Source organism: Ursus americanus, chromosome 14, assembly GCF_024610735.1.
Source record: "Ursus americanus isolate L20-20 chromosome 14, mUrsAme1.1.p, whole genome shotgun sequence".
Taxonomy (NCBI): Eukaryota; Metazoa; Chordata; class Mammalia; order Carnivora; family Ursidae; genus Ursus; species Ursus americanus.
This window is the reverse complement of record NC_142140.1, coordinates 45376871-45399560: the sequence shown is the minus strand read 5'-3', so window position 1 is coordinate 45399560 and position 22690 is coordinate 45376871. Positions and strand designations below refer to the sequence as shown.

Below are 22690 nucleotides of genomic sequence, written 5' to 3'. Positions count from 1 at the left end.
TTCGGCTCAGCTCATGATCCCGGGGTCCTGGATCAAGCCCCGCATCAGGCTCCCTGCTCGGCAGGAAGCCTGCTTCTCCCTCTCACACTCCCCTTGCTTGTGTTCCCTCTCTTGCTGTCTCTGTCAAATAAATAAATAAAAATCTTAAAAAAAAAAAAAAGCCAAGTATGGTGACTTGAATCCCCCCACACACATGGAGAAAGGAGGGTACGAGTAATTTATGTAAACAGTGTTTACTGTGATGTTGCTCTTGGCACTTGGGAGTCTTGTTTCTTCAGAAGACTTTTGTCCAATCTGTTCCTCCCAGCTCTGCCCCCCATGCTGATTTTAAACATCTAAATATTGCCTAGAGCAAGCCTGAAAGGAAATGCTCCGTAATGAGAGGGGTCACTTCTTCTGGGTCGTTATTTATTTTTTTGGTCTTACACTTTTTGGCATTTCTGTAGGGTTTTTTTTTTTTAGTGAAGTGTATAATTTTGTAATTTTCAAAAGACATGTCTTCCTAAAACGTTGAAATGTTTTTGGCAAACTATGAGGCTACGTATAATAGCATACTGTACAAGACAATTGTCAAAAACTGTCTCCCAGATGTTTGTTGCTGTGTTTTTTTTTTTTTAAGATTTATTTATTTAACAGCACAAGCAGGGGGAGCAGTAGGCAGAAGCAGAGGCAGAGGGAGAAGCAGGCACCCCGCCAAGCAAGGAGCCCTACATGGAGCTCAATTCCAGGATCCGAGGATCATGACCTGAGCTGAAGGCAGACGCCCAACCGACTGAGCCACTTAAGTACCTCTCCAGATGTTTTGTGAAAGAATGCTTCCAGCCCAGGAGTTACTTAGTAGTCTTTAAATATTCCAGTTTTCTCCTCTGGAATTTCTTGGAATTCATCTCTATCCTAAGCGGAGGATATATTGCAAAATCCATCTTTCAAAACCCCAAAGGAAAAAGGAGGGAAGATCAAAAGTCAGAGGCAGGCAGCCTGAGTGAATGGTCCTGATGCTGCAGGGTTGGGGTCCCCAGAGCACTGTGATGGTTCACTAGGACAAAATGCAGGCATTTCTCCACAGCCTGAGTGTTCATAAAAGCAATGAGATACTCGATTGATCAGGGGTCACAATTTGCATCACCCACTGCGGTCATTAACTACAGAAATGAGAGAAGTGCTTTTCACCAAGGTTTGGTAGGGCGTGGTTTTCAGATCATTCCAGGCAATAAACAGGCACTGACGAATGTTGACACTGACAGGTGACAAGTAGTGACTTGTTGGTAAGACTTGATTGCCGTTCAGAGAGTTTGGCCTCTTTCCAAGTAACCACCACCTTCCCCTTCCCCTGCAAAGCGTATCACAATTGGTAACTATATTTGTTCTAAGACCTCCCCACCAGACTGTGAGTTTCATGGGACTGGGCCCAAGGTGGGTTCCACCACCGGTCTATCAATCTCACTTGGCCCACGGAGGCGGGGCGGGGTTTCCAGCTGCCCTGGCCTCCTGGCCCCGCCTGGCAGCTGGAAAGTGCCCAGCTTCAGTTGGCCCCGCCCGGCCCCGCTCGGCCCCGCCCCTGCGGGCCTTACTTCCGGGATGCTTGAGGCAGGAGCGGGGAAATAAGGTCACATCGGGCGTACTGAGCCTGCGCGCACTCTGCCTCGCGCCTGCGCCTTTCTGGCAGCCCCTCCCCGACCGGACATAACGGTCCGCGCGCGGCTCCCCGGACCGGAAGTGGAGGCGAACTGTCGCGGGGCGCGCCCGGCCTTGCTCAACGCCCGGCAGTCCCTGCCGCCGCCGCCGCCCTCGGCAGCTGCCGAGGCTTCCCGCAGCCGTCATGTCAGCCAGCGCCGTCTACGTGCTGGACCTAAAGGGCAAGGTACATGTGGCTCTCCACCCTCCCCGTTGCCAGGCAACCGGTGGGGCCTCGCCCCCCTGGGGGGACCCACCCTGTTGCTAGGTAACCCGCCAATGGGACCCACCCTAGTCTTAGGCAAGGAGGCTGGTGGACCTCACCTGAGGGCCGCACCCTATTGCTAGGTAACTGGGCGGGGGCTTCGATTCGGGAGCCCCGCCCTGTTACTAGGTAACACAGCTGCACGGCCCTCTCCCACTGTGGGTCGGGTGCTCAAGCCTCTGTGGGGACATCGGGGAACCCGAGGCAGCGGGGAGGGCGGGCCGCAGCCGGCTTCGAAGCCAGGACTGGCGCTCAGGGGCTGTGCGACCCTTGGTCAGAGGTGGTGAGGCGTGTCGGGGACAGTGTGCCCTCGGTCCAGTCCCGCCCTCTTTATCCGACGATTTCTCTTTGCAAGTCCCTGCATGAATTTCTCAACGTTCTGCGTGACACCGAGTTACAGGATTAAGTCAAATGGGTGGTGGGAGGGCCATTTTACAGAGGGAGAAACTGAGGCACAGAGAGACGCACAACCTGCCCAAGGTCACACCAGCCACAGAACGTTATGTCTAGGAGTTAGCTAATATTTGGGGAGCACCTACTGAGTGCCCTGCGTGGTGCTTAGTCTTGGGCTGCCTTTGGTAAGCAAAATCAGAGTCCTTCTGGAGCTCAGTGTGGTGGGAGAAAGGGACACTGATCTCAGAAAGCACAAATCAATGTCAGTTGCCATGATGAAGCAGTGAGGATGTAATAGGAGACTATGCCTGGGCTGGGGGTCAGGGAGGGCTTCCGGGAGGGAGTGACAAATCTGGCTGAGACCTGAAGGGAAGATATGCATATGACTAGGACCCAGGTGCCTTTCCCAGGGGGTGCTGGGAAAACTTAAAGGAGGGATCTCAAAGCCTTTCCAGGTGGGCTGCTGCCTTCCCCCAAGTCTGTCCTGGCTAGAAGGCAAGTGAGTATTGGCCTCTAGCATGTGGAAGTAACAGGGACAGTACCAGCAATGCTAAACAGGATCACTGGAAGATAGGTGGGCCTTGGGCCAAGGGGGGCAGGCAGGAGTTAGCTCAGAAGCAGTGTTATATGCAAATAATGAATCATGGAACATTACATCAAAACTAAGGATATACTGTATGGCGACTAACATAACATAATAAAAATTATTATAATAAAAAAAGAAATGAAAGAAATGGAAACTACAAAAAAAGAAGCAGTGGGGAGTGAAGAGGTGAAGTGGCTATCCCTTCCTGCCCTCCTCCCAGAGTACCCCGCTGTAGCACTTTCCGAGAGTCCCTTGAGTGGGTCGCCTGCCCTGGGTGCCACCCAAAGTCAACAGCTAGTGAGGCCCAGTTCTGGACTCCCTTCCCCAGCCCTCAGGCAAGGGAAAACACAGGGCACACCAGGGGCTGGATGGGTGCAGTGTTCCTAGAGTCTTTGTAGCACGTATCTTTCTTCCACACTGTCCCCTGTGTCCCCAGGGTTCCCAAAGGCTGCTTTATCTCAGATCTCTCATTCCTTCAGCAGACATTTAATGAGCACCTACATGCACCAAGCCTGGTGCTGACTATCTCATCATGACTGCATTTAGGGCTAAGTTCAAAACCCATCTCTGCTGCTCAGCTGTGTGACCGCAGGCTAGTACCTTCTCCTCTCTGAGCCTTGTTTTCCTCACTGCTCACGCAGGCTCGTTATGGTGTTATTGTGCAAACTTTCTGAGCGGACGTTTGAGACAGGCTAGCACCACCCATGGCCTCGAGGTCTAGCAGGGGAAGCACAGGGAAGCTGATGGAGCCCATCTAGGTAGCTTGCAAGGGCATGGACACAGCCCCAGGTAATATAGATGCTAACCTCAGCTTTGGCTGCAGAAGGAGAAGTAGTTACAGAAGGCTTCCTGGAGGAGGGAGGTGCCAGAGCTGGAACCAAGTGACCGTCAGGTGGACAAGGAGGCATCGCAGTTGGCCTGAGGGGTCCGGGGCAGCCGGCTGGGGCTGGTGAGCTAGAAGCCCTGGGTAATGCTGGAGCCTGGAGGATGGCACCAGCACAGCCATGGGTGGTTGAGGACGTCCAGATGGGAATGAGGAACAGAGGGGACCATTGTGATCCCAAGAAGGAGGAGCCACCAGAGGCAATTGTAGCCTGGAAGGAGCATGACCAGACCTGCCCTTCAGGAAGCTCTCAGGACAGTCATGGGCTGGCCTCCTGTCCTCAACAACCATCGTTCTGTTTATTACTCCATTCCCCATGGACCTCAGGTTTTAAAAGGACCTTTTGTGCACACTGTATTTAATAAAAAGTAAGGTAATGGCACGTTAAGAAATTCATGACCACACGTCTGTCTGCCAGCCAGAACCTCTGATCACCAAGGAAACCAGCATGGCCACATTTAGCTGCTAGAAAGCCCTCCATGGATACTTCTTTGCCCTCCATGGATACTTCTTTGCCTTTATCTATCTTTCTCTACAGCTTCTGACACCAATACCACCGTCCTCAGTGGGCTCCCATTGGCCTCTGTATTGCTGCTTCCTCTTGTTTTGCCCATTTCTGTCATCATCTTTTGGCCCCTCCCCTTGGATGTTGACTCCTCCTGCTCAGGCCTAGGCATCCCACCTGCGCTGTCCCTCTCCTTGGACAGGCTTTGATTCATGTCCTTGTGCCAGGGACTCAAGTTTGTACCACAGTGCAGAGTACTTATCTGGAGATCCATTGTTCTCTGGGACACCTCGGAGGTCCCACAGCCACCACAAACCTGGCATTTCCCAAAATGAATTTGCTGCCACCCCAGACCTGCTCTCTCTCCCCATCTCAATGAGTGACACCGTCATCCATGGGACTGCCCTTATTGGAGACCTGGGCATTATCCTGGCCTCCTATCTCCTCACCCCCATGTTCACTCCACAGACATTCACTGAGCACCCACTGGGGTCAGGTTCTATTGTGGGTGCTGGGACATAGTCGTGAACAAGATGGCAGTGATCACTGTTCTCAGGGACTGTTAGACTCTGGAAGAAGGGACAGACCATAAAAAAGGATAGAAATTATAGTGCAGCAGTGTTGGGGGCAGTGAAGGAAAAGTGGAGTTAGGGTAGGGAGGGGCAGAATATGATCTCTCTGGTAGGGCAAGCAAGGAAGACTTCTTGGAGGAGGTGCCATCTGAAGTGAGGCTTGAGAAATTAGAAGAGGCCAGGGCATTCTGGGCAGAGGGAACTGCAAGTATGAAGGCCTTGAGACAGGAATAGATGTGGATGGCTCAGAGAGGGGTTAGGGGACCAGGATGGCTGGAATGGAGGGACCTAGGGGTGGGGAAGTGGGGGTGGGGACAAGATGGACAGAGAGATATTGGTGGGGCCATGAAGAGTCAGTTTGCCATGGGGTTCAACTTGCAGTTTGTTTTCAGCATGAGGGGAGACTGGGGTAGACAGCAATTTCAGCAGGGAGAATCCCAGTTTGAGCTCTGCTTAAGAAGACCCCTCTTGCTTTTTTGTGGGGAAGGACTTGTGGGGGTCAAGAACAACCTTAGGGGTAGAGGTTTTAACCTCCCTTCGATCTGTCCTGTCTCCTGCCTTTGTCCTCTCATCTGGGACCTGCAGCCCAAGCTCTGAGGCTGTCCTCACTCCACCTAACCAGTGTATCTAGGTCCCACCATGGGCTGCACCCCTGACTCTACCCCGTGGCTTCAGCCACCCTGGTCCCTTTGCGTCTATCCCCCCGTCCCCTCAGACCTCAGTTTGAAGGTCACACCGTTGGGAGGCTCTCAGTTCCTCCTAAGCAGGTGTCCGAGTGCAGGACTCTGTTTTGTCACCTCTGTGTCCCCAGGCCCAGCATGGCATATGGTAGAGGGCCACACAGCGCCTGCTTGTTGGATGAGCGGGCCTCTTTGCAGCCCTGGTGATGAAGGTGAGCAAGATAAGTTGCTCCCTGCTCTTTCCTTTGAGCATTCTGGGGGCTTTGGGACTCCCTGCCAGCAGCAGCCCCCAAAATTGTATACTAGGGGAAGAAGATGGGCCTTGGGAAGCCCAGGAAAGCAATGTTTAGGGAGCGGAAGGGGCTGTGCAGGGGGTGAGAACTGGTTAGAATCCGGACTCCCCTTTGCTGGCTGTGTGACTGCGGGCCGGTGGCGCCAGCTTTCTGGACATCACGGTGCGTCTCGGTAACAGTAACAGTCCCGCCTCGTGGTAGGGCCGGTGTATATTCCCAGCGAGGCGGGTCTGAGGGGGCGCACAGGAGTCCCTTAGCCCGGGTCTGGCCCACGTGCCCATGAGCTCACCTGCTGAGTGCTGCGTCCCTAAGGCCTTCTGGACCTCAGAACGAAGAGGGCACAGACCAGGAAAGGGACACTAGGAAAGGGGTTCTCGTCTTGACTCTCTCTTTCTCTGCTGCTCTCTCTGTCCTGGCTTGAAACAACAAAGAGAGTGAATGGTGTGGAACTAGGGGCTCTGAGGCCGGCGCCCTGCGGGGCCCGTCTCAGCGCGGCGCTGAGGCCTGCAGCTGCCATCCTCCTGGGCTTGTGGGAGCGGCCGCAGCACACGGCAAGCGATTGCTGCCTGTACGCGGCCTGGCCTGGCCTGGGGCTGCCTCTTGCACACGCTCCCAGAGCGCCCGTCTCAGCTAGAGCCTCACGCGGCCTGGCAGAACCACGGACTCCTCCTCGTCCCTTCAGCGAGGGGTAACGTACGCAGACCAGACTGCATTTGTTTGATGAGTTCCATCATTGTGTGAACCCAGGAAGCCGGATGCACACACTCCATCACCCCCATCCCCGAGGCTTCCACCCCTTGGGTCCAGCCCGTCCCCGGGCCGCCCCTGGCAAAACCACTCCTGAGGGCTCTGTGCACGTGGAATCCCATGGGACGGGCTATGCTATCCGTTGTCTGGCTGCTCACCTGGCCCGGGGGTCCTGAGAGTCCCTCGTGCGGCCGCCCGTGTCGGTGGTCATTCCTGCTCGTGGTTGAGGAGCCTTCTGGGCTGCGGGTGGGCACAGTTCTTATTTCCGCTCACCTGTTGGAGGACATTGGCACTCCCTCCAGCCGGACCTGTTGACAATAGTGCTGCAGTGAATATGGGTCTTTGTGTGGATGTACAGTTTGGTTTCTCTTGGGTAAATATCTAAAAGAGGAATGGCTGGGTCCGAAGCTAGGTTTACCTGTGTGAGAGCCTGCCAGACTTTGTGCTTGTCCCATGGTAAGTCCCGGGGAGCAGCGGACAGGGCTTCCAGATGCTGCATGTCCTAACCCACGGACTATGAAAGGGCAAGAAAGAAGAAGCCGCCCTAGGAGGGGCTCCTCCTTAGGCCCCAGGGGTGTTCTAGTGGACGTGAACTCTCAGCAGTGTCCCCTGAATGGGCACCCTGACACAGGCAGAAGAGCGGGGTGCGTTAGCATGGGAAAAGCTCTGGAAAGGTCTGCAGCAAGAGCCTACAGGGTGTTGTTTTAACCTGGCATCTCCCGGTTGACTCAGTCCTAGACCGTTGCCCCATATTCCCCTCTCCTGCAAAGCAGCCGGTTGGCCCCTGCGGAGTTCCCTTTGGGGGAATGCTCTCCTTGAGGAGTGCCCTAGGCCACAGAGATCGGCCTGGCATGGCGTCTCTGATGGACAGGGGTGTGACTAGGGCCCCTGCAGCGAGGGCGCTTGGCGTTCTCCCCTCCCCACCCCAGGCCCCTGGTCTGTGGGGCTCACAATGAAAGCGGCGCTCCTCCCCCACCCCTGCCCAGGTGCTCATCTGCCGGAATTACCGCGGTGACGTGGACATGTCGGAGGTGGAGCACTTCATGCCCATCCTGATGGAGAAGGAGGAGGAAGGGATGCTGTCGCCCATCCTGGCCCACGGGGGAGTCCGCTTCATGTGGATCAAGCACAACAATCTGTATCGTATCCCTTTGCGGGGGAGCCCCAGGGGCCTCCCGCGTGCGCGCACACACAGGCACACGCGGGCAACCTGGAGCTGCCAGTACCCAGCCTCGCCTGGCCGGGGGCTGCCTCACGCACACGCTCCCGGACCGCCCGCGGCCTGAGGAGAGGAGCAGGGAGCACACAGGAGCAAGTGCGATCGTTGCTAGGAGAGGAGAGGGTATGGCAGGGGACCTCATCTAGTCTGGGGATCCAGGAAGGCTTCCCTGAGGAGGTAACATCCAGAGACCTCAGGAAGACCAAGTGTCCACTCTCCAGAGCAGTCGTAGGCAGACACCAGAAGCGATAGGGCCCGGCAAAGGCTCTGCAGAGGGAAAGAGGCTCATTCTGGAAGCTGCAGTAGGGGTGGCTAGAGCACTGGAGAGGGGGCGTGTGGTGGGAGTGAGGTCCAGGTGGTCAGCAACACTGAGCGGTCTCCTAGGATGTCACCTGTCATGGGAAGGCCTTGGAGGATTTTAGGCAGAGGGGTGACAAAAAGTCAGATTTGCGTTTTCTGAATGTTTCTGGCTGCTGAGCAGAGGCCAGACTGCGGGGAACAGGAGCGGATGTGGGGAGGGGGCGAGGAGGCTGGGGTCAGAGTCTGCATGTTAATGCGCCCATCCCTCATGCCTTGTGTGCACATTACAGCATGGGTGCTGGCCTGTGACTCTCGTCTGGCTCCCTGAGGTCCAGCTCCTGCAGCCTGTTTCTCCTTCCCCCTCTCTCTGGAGGGCCTGGGGGGCAGCTCTGCGGAGTACCACGGGTGGCCTGTAACCCAGGAGTTAGCCGTCTGTGAAGCCACCCTGGGTCTGGGCGGTGGCTGCCCAGGTGTGGAGGTGGCGGTGGTGTGAGCTCAGCAGGAGCTGTCTGACCAGTTTCCAGTTGGGCCCCGGTTTCACGTGTGGGCAGCCAGGGAGGAGACAGCAATGTCTGGGTGCTGCTGCCCAACACCACTTCCTGCTCCCTAGTTCCAGTGTTGGGTGACAGTTCCAGCAGGGCCCAGGCTTGAGGGCCTATGGTCCCTCCTTAGAAAGCTCCTGAAGGGCATGTGGTCCCAGGCTGGAGGACAGAGGCCAGCACTCCTTTGACCGGCCCAGCATCCATTTCCTGGGCCCCCGCTCTAGGCAGGAAGTGAGATGAACAGGGGCCCTGCCATCCCTTTTGGCTGGAGCTCCCGGCTCAGCCCCAGGGGCCAGGTGGCACCGGCGTGTCATGAATGGACACGTCCAGGGCACAGCACATGGGCCTGCAGTGGGGAACCAGCCTCCCTGAGTGGGTCGAGGCTCGTTAGGGACAGGAACAGAAAGTGTCCAGCACACGCTGGCCCCGTGAGGCAGGGACCCTCCCCTACTGGGAGGGAGAGTCTGTGCCACACACCTCACACGCATCACCTCAGTGAATCCGCTGTCAGGTCCCCATCAAATGAGTAAGAAAATGGGGATTCTATTAAAAAGATTTGCTTTAGGAGCCAAAGCTTGCAGGAAGGGCTTGAGGCAGCGTTGGCCCTGGCTGCGGAGCCCTGGGCCTCAGGGGGATCACATAAGCCATTGGCTTTGGGGAAGGACCAACTGTGGTTCTACTTTCTGCTCCCAGAATGAGCCATGCTGCCTCCCTCCCCTGACCTGTTCACCCCACCCAGGTGCACCCCCACCACCACCCTGGGCTTTGGCTCTCAGCTCAGTTAATCACCTCCTCAGGGCTTCCTCTCACCCCCAACCCGGCGGCTGGGGTGGGTTCTCTGTGCCCCCTGCTGCCTCTCTGTCATGGAGGACTCCTTCGGGGCTGGGACCATGTCTGGTGACTATGTCTCAGGCCTGGCTCAGACCATAAGCTCAGTGACCCACTGAAGGCCAAGTGAAGGCTCAGGGTTGGGTTGAGGGAGGTTCTGAGCCCAGAGTGGCCTTGGGGGACCTCCCAAGACATGCAGTGAATCGGGGTCTGCAAGGCAGCAGCCCAGGCCTCTGAACACTCCTTAACTGGGGCCACCATGCAGTGGTTGCCACGTCCAAGAAGAACGCATGTGTGTCGCTGGTGTTCTCCTTCCTTTATAAGGTGGTACAGGTGAGTTGAGCCCGTCGCCCTGGCTCTGCTGTGTGCCTCCGCCCCCACCAGCCACCCGAGGGCTGTAGCATCCCTAGGGAGTTCTGGGGCTAGCACCCCAGGAAATGGGAAGGGGGAACCCCCGTGTGTGGGATTTTATGGCCTTCGTTGACGTGGTGAGGAGGGGAAAGTGAACAAGAGGTGGAGCTCAGGATAGGTCAGTGCGCCCTGACTCCAAGAGGGACAGCCGTGCCCCACAACTGGCTGTGGAAGGGTGGCGGGTGACCAGCTGAGAGTCAGAGCTTAGGGAGGTAGGCTAGCCAGGAGGAGGGCAGAACCAAATTCTGCTCCGAGATGGGGAAGCAGTGAGAACAACACACGCAAAGGCCCTGGGGCAGGAGTGCATGTGGTGTGGTACGGTTAGGGAGCGTCAGGCTGGCCGGTGTGCTCAGGACAGTGTGGGGCTGAGGTCAGCAAGTGGGCGGGGCTGGACTGTGGGGTGGGGGGCACACAGGGTCTAGTGAGGAATTCAGATTCTGTTCCAAGCCTGATGAGAGATGGTGGGGAGCTTTAAGCGGGATACTGACGAGACCTGATGGAGTTGAGATCGGCTGGCTGGCTGCTGAGTGGAGGAAGAGCTTGAAGGCAGCGGGGAGGCCAGTCTTCCAGAGGAGACATGGAGGGGCCGGACTGGGGCCGCGGGGTTGAAGAAAGGGGGGAATCAGCTCCGGGCGGCCTGAGGTGGGCCCAGGAGAGCCGTCGTCCTGCAGGCGGTGCCACGTGCCCCTAGCTCAGGAGTCGCTTGTGCTGCACACTGGGAACGGGGCTGGTCTGGGCGGTGAGGGCATACGGGCAGGAGAGCATGTGCCCCCTGGGGAGCCTGCGTACAGGCTGAGGACTAGGCCTTCGTACGGGAGCAGTGGCACCGTCGCAGGAATGACTTCTGAGTCAAGGCCCAGTGGCTGGTCCTGGAGTGCAGAGGGGCATCAGCAGACCAGAAAGAGGGGAAGGGAGAGGGAGGAAGGCAGGTTCTCCTCCCTGCAGCGTTTGGCATTTCCTTTTTGCCTCAGTGACTTTCCTTCAGGGTTAGTGCTAATGAAACTTTTCTCCCTTCCCTTCTTTGATCCTCTTAATTTTCTGTTGAACTGGGGGAGATGTGTCCATAGCTCAGGGGAATTGGAAAAGTCTGGAAGAACCGCTTGTTCTGTCTCTGGTGGCTCTTGGCCCTCACCTGAGTCACTTGTGACTCAGAGGCAAAGGGTGACAGTTAACAGTGGGGATTAAAGAGAAGCTCAGATGGAGCCCTAAACCTGGGGGGGACTGTCGGGGAGGAGAGGAGAGGGAACCCACGGGGGTGGAGATGTAGGGCTTCTGCCCAGGCCCCCGAGGACGTCTGCACCACCCACAGCCTGCTTCCTGCCTCTCAGGCGGCCAGTGCTGTCTTCCTGCCCACGGTCTCTGCGCCTGAGGCCTTGTCTGTGGCATGTCGCCAAGCCTCGCACAGGGGCAGTTGCAGCTTGTGGGCAAGAGGGTTGTGGGCTCCGGGCTCTGGGGCATAAAGGGCGAGTGGCTTCGTGCAGGTGCTTCCCCTTCCTTGGCCCCGTCTCACCCACCTGCCGCCCCCACGGCCCCCACCACAGGTGTTTTCAGAGTACTTCAAGGAGCTGGAGGAGGAGAGCATCCGTGACAACTTTGTCATCATCTACGAGCTGCTGGACGAGCTCATGGACTTCGGCTACCCGCAGACCACCGACAGCAAGATCCTACAGGAGTGAGTGGGCAGGGCGGGGACCCAGGGCTGGCAACATCACGGCGTTATGTCAGGTGTGGAGTCAGGAGCAAGCGAATGAGCCTTCGCGTTGTGGGCCACCACCCTGTCCCTGGTGTTTGTGGGGTCTTGGGCGGTTGTAGATTCTTGGCCGCTCAGCCTTCCGGCATAGCACGGGCATGTCCCTGGCGCTAGGTGGTGCTCTAAGTGCCTTGTCGTTAGGGAGTCACCTACCTTTTTTTCACTGTCATATATGAGGCTGAAGGAAAAACACATTCTCTGCAGCCCTGCCCTTCGCACGGGGGGCAGGTGGCTCAAGTACCTCTTGTGCACAGGCCCCGTTGCGAGCTCTCGGAGTGAGGGGCGCGGCTCCCCATTTTACATGGCGCAGAGGGACCCTCGGAGAAGCCACGTAACTGGCCTGCATCTCGCACCTGTTGTTCCCCAGGTGGTGTCGGGGTCACCAGCTTGCCCCCCATGGGTCAGTACCCTCTGCCCGCCCAGCAGCACAGCAGTTCGCACCTACTCCTTGTTTTCCTCACCAGTGCTGTCTCCTTGCTGCCCCCCAACCCCAAAATGAACGCTCTGCGCTCATTGTAACTTGAGTTTGTTGGGGCTTTTGGGATCTTGTAAGATATTCTTCTATTAAACAGCCCAGGTGAAACCAGAGCCTGCCTTTTCTAGAACCTGCTACAGGGAGGGGCTGTTTGCAAACTGTTGGTGCCCCAGCTCCTTAACTCTGGGTGTGGTCCCACAGGTATATCACTCAGGAAGGCCACAAGCTGGAAACGGGGGCCCCGAGGCCCCCAGCCACCGTCACCAATGCAGTGTCCTGGCGGTCCGAGGGCATCAAGTACCGGAAGAACGAGGTGTTCTTGGACGTCATCGAGTCCGTCAACCTCTTGGTAAGGCTTCCTTTCCTTTCTTTTCTTTTTTTTAGAGAAATTTTGTCTTTTCCGTGATTGAAAGAAAAGCAGCTAGACGGGTAAAGCTAGCAAGGCCCTGAGAGAGGTTTATGTTCTGTGGGATACTGACCGGCAGGATTCAGCTTGGGCGCTCACGCAGCTGCGGAGCCCGTTCTCTCCTCACTGGCTTTGGTTCCCATTGAGAATCAAGGCGGGCTCGTGGCGGTTGTTGCTGTTTAAGGCAGGGTGGAAAGTTAGGGAGCAGAGGCCTCCATACTCAGCAAGACCATCTCACTCAAGATTCATTATTATCCTAACGAGCCCCATTCTATACATGTACAAACACGTGCTGTCTTTCTGTAAAGCCGAGAGCATGAGATGTGTTCTCCTGCAACTTCTTTCATTCCTGTTGTTTGACTGTTTTGTGCACATTTGCTTTTTCCTTTGATTTTATTTTTTAAATTATCACTATATTAAACTGACCTTCTTTTCTGTTAATTTTAGCACATGTACAGATTTTTTGCCCACAGCCATGATCAGGATATGCGTGCCCTCTAAAGCCTCCCTCCTGCTGCCCGTTGCTCGTCCCGTCCATCCGCCTCTCCCCTGGCCAGCGGCCGCTCAGGTCCCCATCACTATCCAGTAGCCCCCCCGCCCCCCCACTCCATGGTTTCTCTTCCCTAGTCAGCCATGGTCCGGAATCAGATGGTCCTCCTCCTGACTGTTGTCAGGTCAGCAGCAGCCTCGCACTGCAGCACAAGGCCCGTGTCGCTCACCTCACTTCGTGTGATCACATGGGCATTTTGTCCTCCCATCATCACAAGAAGGGTGGGTCCAGTACAGTCCGATGTGTTGAGAGAGAGAGAAACCACATTCACGTACCTTTTCTTACAGTATATTGTTCTAATTGTCCATTTTATTATTAGTTTATTGTTATCTCTCTCTATGCCTCATTTATAAATTAAACTTTATCAGAGATATATATGTATAGGAAGAAACATAGTATTTGGAGGGTTTGGCACTGTCTGTGGCTTCGGGCATCCACTGGGGGTCTTGGAACGTATCTCCTGCAGATAAGGGGGGCTACTCTAGTGTTGTCTTCTTGAGATTGTCCTATGAATGGAATCATACAGTATGTGACCTTCTGAGTCTGGCTTCTTCCACTTAGCATAATGCCTTTGGGATTCACCCAAGTTACTGTGTTTATCAAAAGTTTGTTTCTTCTTATATTTACTTCTATTTATTTTATATCCTGAACCACACCTTGCTTATCCATTCACCGATTGAAGGACTGTTGGGTTGTTTCCAGTGTTGGGCAGTTGTGAACAGCGTTGCTGTAAACGTTTCACATACAAGTTTGTGTGTAGACAGAAGTTTTCATTTCTCCAGGGCAAATACCCAGGAGTGGGATTGCTGGGTCACGTGGTAAGTGTATGTTTGACTTTATAAGAAACTGCCGAAGTGGCTGCACCGTCTTTGCCTTTCCACCAGCAGTGGATGAGAGTTCTGGTTGCTCCACGTCCTTGATTGGTGTTTTGATTTTCGCCGTCCTAATTGGTGTGTCATGTTAGCTCATCATGGCTTCAATTTGTAATTTCCCCAACGGCTAATGATAACCACCTCTTTATGTGCTGCTTTGTCATCCCTATATTGTCGTTGAAGAAGTGCCTTTTCATGTCTTTTGAGTATTTTTAAACTGGGTTGTTTGTTTTCTGATTGTTGGATTTTGGAAGTTCTTTATGTATTCTGGATACAAGTCTCTCATCAGATATGTGATTGGCAGATGTTTTTTTCCCAGTCTGCCCCTTGTCTTTTCATTCTTTCGGTGCCGTGTCTTTCACAGGACAAAAGTTTTTAATTTTGAGAAAGTCCCAATTAGCGATTTTTTGGTCTGTGTGCTTTTGGTGCCGTGTCTGAGAACTCATTGCCAAACCCAAGGTCATATAGGTTTCCTCCCAAATTTCTTCAAAAGGTTTTATAGTTTTATATTTAGATCCGTGATCAATTTTGAGTGAAGTTTTACATAAGGTGTGAGGTTTATATGCAATTTTTTTGCATCTAGAACAGTGTTTTGCAGTTGTTCCAATGTCATTTTTTGAAAAAACTGTCCCTTTTTCCATTGAATTGCTTTTGTATTTTTGTCAAAAAGCAATTGGCCATATTCATGTGAGTCTATTTTGCACCCTCTTCTGTTCCATTGATCTGTCTGTTCATTCGCCCATACCTCACTGTCTTGATAACTGTAACTTTATTAAGTCTGAAAATCAGATTATGTGATCCTGCCAACATTATTCTTTTTCAGAATTGTTTTAGCTATTTAGTTCCTTTGCATAAAATTTTAGAATCGGCTTGTCTATAGCTACAAAAAGATACTCCTGGGATTTTGATTGGTATTTTATTAAATAACTCTATTAATCAGTGTGGGAGAAAATTGATATCTTTAGTACATTAAGTCTCACGGTCCACAAATGCTGTATGTCTCTTTCCATCGTTAGGTCATCTTTGATTTCTTTCATCAACATTTGGTATTTTTTTACCACGTATATGTTTTGTTAGAGTTATACCTAAGTATTTCATTTTTTTGAAGGTATCGTAAATTGTATATTTTTATTCTGTTTGCTACAATTCACCTGTGGAACTATCTGAGCTTGGAGATTTCTTTTTCAGAATTTTTTTTTTAAGAGAGAGAGAGGAGGGCCACAGGGAGAGAGAATCTTAAGCAGGCTCCACGCCCAGTGTGGAGCCTGACGCAGGGCTCGATCTCACTACCCTGAGATCATGACTTGGGCCAAAATCAAGAATCGGACCCCTAACCAACCGAGCCACCCAGGCAGCCCTTTTTCAGAATATTTTTAACTACAAATTTCAATCCTGTGATGGTTATAGGATTATTCAGATTTTCTCTTTCATCTTGGGTGAGTTTTGGTCATGTGTTGTGTTTAAGAAACTGGTCCATTTCATCGGAGTCATTGAGTTCATGTGCATAGCGTTGTTTATAGTATTCCCTTATTGTCTCTCTAATGTCTGCAGGGTCTATGCTGATGTCCCCTCTTGCATTCCAGATATTGGCCATTTATGTCATATTTCTTTTTTCTTTGTCTCTTTTGTGAGAGTTTCATCTATTTTATTGATCTTCACCAAGAATTGACTTTTGCTTTCATTGATTTTCTCTGTTGTTTTTCTGTTTTCAATTTCATTGGTTTCTGCTATTAGCACTAGTATTTTCTTCTCTGTGATTTGGGTTTATCTTGCTCTTCTTTTTCTAATTTCTTCAGTTGGACACTGAAGGTGCTGATTTGAAACCTTTCTTCTTTTCTAATATAAATATTTAATACTATTAATGTCTAAGTAATGCTTTAGCTACATCCCATAATTGGTATATTGGATTTTCATTTTTGTTCAGAATATGTTCAAATTTCCCTCGAAACTTCCTTTTTGACCCATGGATTATTTAACAAAAGTGTGTTGTTTAATTTTTAAATGTTTACAGATTTTTCTGTTATCTTATTGTCACTGATTTTTAATTTAATTGCATGATTATCTAAGAATTTTATAATGTCAATTCTTTAAGTTTGTTAAAGTTTATTTTAATGACCCAGAATATGATCTATCTTGGTGAATGTTCCATATGCATTTGAAAAAAATGTATATTTTGCTGTTGTTGGTTGGAGTGTTCTATAAATGCCAATTAAACCCTCTTGGTTGGTGATGTTCAATTCTTCTAGCTTTTTTTGTTAATTTTCTGTCTACTAGTTCTACCTATTATTGACAGAGTGTTAAAAGCTCCAGCTGTTAATTGTAAATTAATGTCTTTGCCTAGCAAATGTTGACACTGTGGTGATAGGTGCAAGCACATTCAGGATTCTTATGTTTCCTTGGTGAACTGACCCTTTCTGTTATCATTATATTATATCCCTCTTTATCCCTGGTAATTTTTTTGCTCTGAAATCTATTTTGCTATAAATATTGTCATTTTAGAGTTCTTTCGATCAGTGTTTACACATTATGTGTCTTTCTATCCTTTTACTTCTTTTCCTAATCCTTTTATTTTATATTTAAAGATTTTATTTTTTAGTAATCTCTACCCCCAATGTGGGACTCAAACTCACAACCCTGAGATCAAGAGTCCCACACTACTGACTGAGCCAGCCAGACACCCTGTCCTTTTATTTTTAACATACCCATATCATCTATCTTGTAGACAGCATAAACTGGGTCACTTTTAAAAGGTTTTTATTTAAATTCCAGTAAGGTAACATACAGTTTAATATTAGTTTCAGGTGTACAATATAATTCAACACTTCCATACATTACCCGGTGCTCAAACTGGGTCATTTTTTAAAAAATCTATTCTGGGAGTCTCTGTCTTTTAATTGATATGTTTAGAGCATTTATATTTACAGGAACTATTACTTTGTTAGATTAAAGTCTGCCATTATATTATTTGTTTCTTTTTGTTCCTTCTATTTTTCATTCCTTTGTATTTTTCCCCCCTATCCTTCTATGGTCTGTTTGAATATTTTCAGCATTCCATTTCATTTCTTCATTGTGGTCATTACTATATCTCTTTGTATAGTTTTTCTAGTTGTTGCCGTAAAATGCATACTTACCTTTTCATCATCTACTTAGAATTGATTATTTTATCACTTCAGTTGGAATCCAGAAACTTACCTACCCCTTGATGCTGGAGTTGTTCCATATATTCATCTAGATACATTGGAAACCACATCAGACAATGTTAAGATTTTTTTTTAAGATTTATTTATTTATTTATGAGAGAGAGAGAATGTGAGTGAGAGAGTGAGGGAGAGCATGAGCAGGGGGAGGGACAGAGGGAGAGGGACAAGCAGACTCCCCACTAAGCAGGGAGCCTGGGATCATGACGTGAGCCAAAGGCAGACACTTTACTGACTGAGCCACCCAGATGTCCGAGAGTTTGTTAAAATTTTTGCTTTCGATTTTCAAATATACTTGAAAGCAATCAAGAGGAGAAGAACAACAGTCTTCCACGTAACCCTGACATTTGCCACTTCTGTTGCTTTCCCTTGATTTCCTGACTTTCCAGGTTTTCTTCTGGGATCATGTCCCTCCCACCTAAAAGCTGCTTTTGGCAATTCTTTCAGAACAGGCCCACTTGGTTTTCCCTCATCTGAGAATATCTTCATTTCATCTTCATTCTGAAGGATATTTTGACTGGATATCAAATTCTGGGTTAGCAGTTTTCCTTTGGCACCTTGAAAATGTCCTGCCATCTCTCGGGGTTCCATGCTTCCTGGTGAGAAATCCAGTTACTCAAATCCGTATCCCCTGTAGGTAATGCATTGCGTTTCTCAGGATGCCTTCCAGATTTTGTCTTTGTCTTTCATTTTTAGCAGATTATATTGTGTTTGGGTATAGGTATCTTTGGGTTTCTCCTGTTTGGGATTTGTTCAGCTTCTCAAATCTGTAGGCTTATGTCTTCTACCGAAATTGGGACGTTTTCAGCCAGTGTTTCCTCAAATAGGTTTGTACCATTTCACTCTTTCTCCTTTCTTTTTGGGCTCCAGGGACATGAATGTTAGACCTTTTGTCAGCGTCCCAAGGGTTTCTGAGGCTCTATTCATTTTACCCCATCTTTTTTTTTTTTCTTTTTGTTGTTTAGATTGGATGATTCCTTTTGATCTGTCTTCAAGTTCACTGAGCCTTTCCTGTTTCGTCCCCATTCTGCCATTGAGCCCATCCAGCAAATTTTATATTTCAGGCATTGTATCTATTAGCTCTAAAATTTCCATCTGATCCTTCTTCCGTCTATTTCTCTGCTAAGACTTTCTATTTTAACATTTGTTGCCAGGCTGTTTGTGATTTTTACCTAGCTGTTTAAAGTCTTTGTCAGATAATCCCAGCATCTGCGTCAGCGTTGGCACCTGTTGACTGTATTTTCCATGTGAGCTAAAGTTTTCATGGATTTTTGTACGCCGAGTATTTTTAGATTCGATCCTGGACTTTTGGTATATTATAAGATTCTAGGTACTATTTAGATTATACCAGAACTGTCAGTATTTGTGTTTCAGCTGACAGTGGCCTGGTTAGGTTCAAGCCACAAGTTGCAACCCTCAATCTGTGGGCCGTGAGTATCAGTTCAGTTTTCAAAACCTTCATGCCATTTGCTATTTGAGCTTATCAGGGGTATGCACCACCCCGTGGTCAGTCTGGGACTGTGCAGTTTGTCTCTCAAAGTCTTCGGCATACTAATTAGGATCATAGCCACTCATGCCCAGTTCTAGAGAGCTCCAGAGACATAAACAACTGCATGGGTTTGTTTTCCTGGACTTCTCATTCTTGGCTATCTTTCTGGTACTTTCCAGCTGCCTGGGGCATCCCTTTTTGCTTCTGTGACCAACTGGGGGCTCCAGATCCCCATTCTGTCATGCTTATCTGCAATGGGCCCCCATCCTGGGTTTGTTCCACCCTCTGGGAACAGCAACTAAGTTGCCTGGGGCCTGCGTGTGAGAGAACAGACAAAAGGGGGAATTAGGGGGTTTCTGTACTCACCCTAAGAGACAGGAGTTCCCCTTCTGGCCTTGAAGCCAGAGCTAGAGGCTTCCGCGAGCTCAGTCTGCACCCCAGTGCTCACTTCCACTTCCAGGTTTCCTCTGCACTTTCCCACGTAAGGGAGGCGGGGAGGGCACCGCTCCTACAGCGGTTCTTCCGGGATCCACCTACTGAGCCTTTCAGCCTTCCACGGTCGCCCGTGCACCCTCCCTGGGTTTGTTGTTGTGGTCAGTGGCAGGCAAACGGGATGCAAACTGACCCCATATCACCTGCAGCCTGCTTCGTCTTCACTTCGGAGGTTACCATGACGGAGCCAGTCCCGTCGTGCGGCTCACTGTGTGCCCATTTCCAGCTGCTGCAGACAGTGCAGAAATGAGCGAGCTTGTTCATCCTCAGACATGTGTTTGGGGCATCTCCCGTGCCTGGGTGGGATTCCTGGAAGGGTGAGTTCCTGGTCGTGGAATTGTCGAGGGTGCTTCCCCAGCAGGTTCTCCCAGTGGACTTAATGTAAGCCTATTAGCCTTTTTACTGTTTAAGTCATGGAGCAAGACAGCGGCCTCAGTAACCACATGCCCCTCCTGTCTCAGGACCTTTGAATTGTTTATTGAGCCTCAAACATGGTCGCTCTGGCTCTAGAGTGTCCTGGGGGTAGAAAAGCAAATCCCAAGGAGCAGCTTCTATATGTGAAAGCAGTAGTTCAAGGGGTGTCCAGCCACAGTGCACCCCAGCACATGTCTATGCCTGAAGGACCTCTGTTCTTCCATACATGGGGCAGCACGAGGCAGGTGTGGATATCTCAGACGTGTCAGAACACATCTTCCTAAGTCTGAGTGCAGAGCTGGCAGCTGAGTCAACAGGGGCCTCCAGATTCTGGAGATCTGGCCATAGTGGTTTACTTAAGCAGCTCAGCAAACATCTCTTCTGCGCCCACCCATCCTGGTTGCTGCCTGCAAGGGCTGCACAGCTTTTCTGCTCCCCTTCCTGAGCCTGCCTTCCCAGCGTTCATGACTTCACATGTTCAGGGACAGAGGGCTGTGCGGTCCCTGCTCCCCAAGGGGAAGCCAGCTCTCCCAATCTAGGGGCAGTCACGGTTGGGAGCATGGAGGGCCCCCTGAGTAAGGCCAGTCAGAGTGCTGGAGCCTGGCCAGCCAGCGAGGGCCCACATGGGCACGTGCTCTCCGAGGACCTTTTGCCTCCAGGCGCTGTCCTCATGCTGGTGCAGCAGTGAGCAGCCCGACACAGCCCCTCACCAGAGGGGGGACAGAGATGGGCCGGCAGACAGAGCTGGCAAGAGGCAGAGGAGGAAGAGGATTGCTGCTGTGTGCTGCGGGGTCAGGGAGCTGCCTGCCAAGTGGGGACAATGAGAGGCCACTGTGGCCGGAGTATGGTGAGCAAGGGGGGGTGTGATGGACCATGCAGAGCCTCCTGTCCTGCTGTGTGCCTTTCCTGGGGCTGACATCTACTTGGTGCCTCTGTTCTCTGCCTCCACCAGAGGCGGAGGGCTCGCATGTGTGCATGTGGTGCTTTCCAGACGCTCGAGTTAAAAGCTAGACATTCTCCTCCTCTGCAGAGAGAGGCAGCTCGGGCCCTGCACCATGTGAGTGTGGCAGTTCCCTCTGAGTGGTGGCCTGTGTGGCCCCGAGGCCCCTGCGTTTGCAGCCCTTGCTCTCACCTGTGGGTGTGGACGTGCTGATATAGGGTGGTGGCCACAGCTGTGGCCCCGGCACCTCTGCCAGCCACCGTGCGGCCTCTGCTCTGTGCCTCAGTGTCCTTGTATCTAAGATGGGAGTGTGAAGAGGTGTGGCAGCAGCCTGGCTCCCTCCGGACAGTCTCGGGGCTTGCCTGTTGGCCTGCTGTGACTTTCTCATCGCACTCGGATGCTTCCTGGTCTGCACGTGGGGCATGGGGTCGCCCGGGTTGAGGCACGCAGAGCCCCACCTGGCGCAGAAGATGGGCTCAGTCTCTTATGTCGTGACTATATTTTTAAATGTACTATCACTTTGGATCAGTGATATCAGGGCACCCCCGGGGAGCAGGGCGGGTTCAGGGCCCTGGAAGCTCTATCTTTAGGAAGTGGGGGATACAGGCTGGGTGGCCTCAGGCCCCACATGGAGAAACAGATTTCAAGAAAAGCAAGTGTGGCCTGAGGCCCTCAGGGCAAGGCCCCCGTGTTGGCCCCCGTGGCCCTGGCACAAAGGCAGGTGAGGCTCACCCAGCCCAGGGATGGTGAGAAGGGCACCGAGAATGGGGTGGCTGGTGGGCGGGGACCTCCCCTCACGCCTGCCTCGCCCCCCCCCAGGTCAGTGCCAACGGCAACGTGCTGCGCAGCGAGATTGTGGGCTCCATCAAGATGCGTGTCTTCCTGTCGGGCATGCCTGAGCTGCGCCTGGGCCTCAATGACAAGGTCCTCTTCGACAACACGGGCCGTGAGTACCCTGCCAACCCCACTGCGTCCCTGTGGCCAGAGTGGGCCCTGAGCTGAGCTCAGAACAGAGCTGAGGGGATATTCAGTTGCATGAGGGAACACACGGATCTCAAGCACTTGATTCAGACACATTTTCACGTTGTGTACAAGACAACTGTGAAAACTAATAAATTGATACCTGGACATAGAAAATACAAAAGAGTGAAGATCCCAAAGTCAGGGCCCCTCACCGCCCCACGGGCCAGAGGACACCGGCCAGTGCCTTAGATGTTAAGTTCAGGGTGGGTCACACAGCGGGTCTGTGACCCCGCCCTACACCATCTTGGAGGAAGCTGCGGGCTCAAGGTTAGGCCTTGTTCTCCCCTCCCTGCAGAGCTCCTGCCCCACGTGGGGCGCTGGGTCTGGGCTGTTGGAAGGCTGCACACAGTGCTCCCAGCTCTCCCACCTGGCCTGGATGTGGCACCACTGTGCTGGGGCAGGGGCCACAGTGACCCTGGGGGCCCAGCTTACTGAGGCTCTGGGTTGACAAACTGGACCGCCCCCCGCGGGAGCAGTGGCCACGCCGTCGGACTTACCTCCACAGCAGCAGGACTGAGGGCCTATCTGGTGTTGGCCCCTCCGGGTGACTCCTCTCCTTGGCTGGGCCCGGACTGCACAGCTCCTCTGTGGGGTGCAAAACCAAGACAGGAATCCAGATCCCAAGGGATGATGATGGGGCCAGAGCACACTGGGAGCCCTGAGCCCTTGCCAGGCATCCCCCAGCCCGATCTATTAGTCATTCAGCAAACATGTCCCAAGCGGCCACCCTGGCTAGACCCGGGGCTAGTGGCTGCGGACTCAGAGTAAACCAGGCCACCCAGCCCTGCCCTCAGCATGTGCCCAATGTCAGAATGCAACAAGGCTTCCAAGGGGCTGAGGAGGGAGTGGGGAGGTTGTCTGGGAACCTGGGCCTCTTGGCCTTCATAACCCAGATGTGAAGGGCAGCCGTGCTCTGCCAGGGGTGAGCCCCAGACAATGGGAGTCTTGCTGACAGAGTGACCCAGAGGGCCTAGGGTCTGTCCTGCCCTTACCCCTGCCTCCCCTCAGGTGGCAAAAGCAAGTCCGTGGAGCTGGAGGACGTGAAGTTCCACCAGTGTGTGCGACTCTCACGCTTTGAGAATGACCGCACCATCTCCTTCATCCCTCCAGATGGCGAGTTTGAGCTCATGTCCTACCGTCTTAACACCCACGTGAGTGCGCCCACAGGCACCCGCTCCCCGGGG

General features: G+C 52.2%; 1 protein-coding gene across 1 annotated transcript in view; it reads left to right on the top strand.

Annotated features, from left to right (window-relative positions):
- Positions 1-1698: 1698 nt before the first annotated feature.
- Positions 1699-22690, top strand: part of AP1M1 (adaptor related protein complex 1 subunit mu 1) — a 28838-nt gene continuing 7846 nt past the window's right edge. The window contains exons 1-7 of the mRNA XM_045778551.2: positions 1699-1861; positions 7585-7741; positions 9753-9820; positions 11440-11570; positions 12325-12472; positions 21303-21429; positions 22515-22657. Of these exons, the coding sequence (XP_045634507.1) occupies positions 1820-1861; positions 7585-7741; positions 9753-9820; positions 11440-11570; positions 12325-12472; positions 21303-21429; positions 22515-22657 (816 nt within the window). The 5' untranslated portion in view covers positions 1699-1819. The remainder of the gene's footprint in view (positions 1862-7584; positions 7742-9752; positions 9821-11439; positions 11571-12324; positions 12473-21302; positions 21430-22514; positions 22658-22690) is intronic.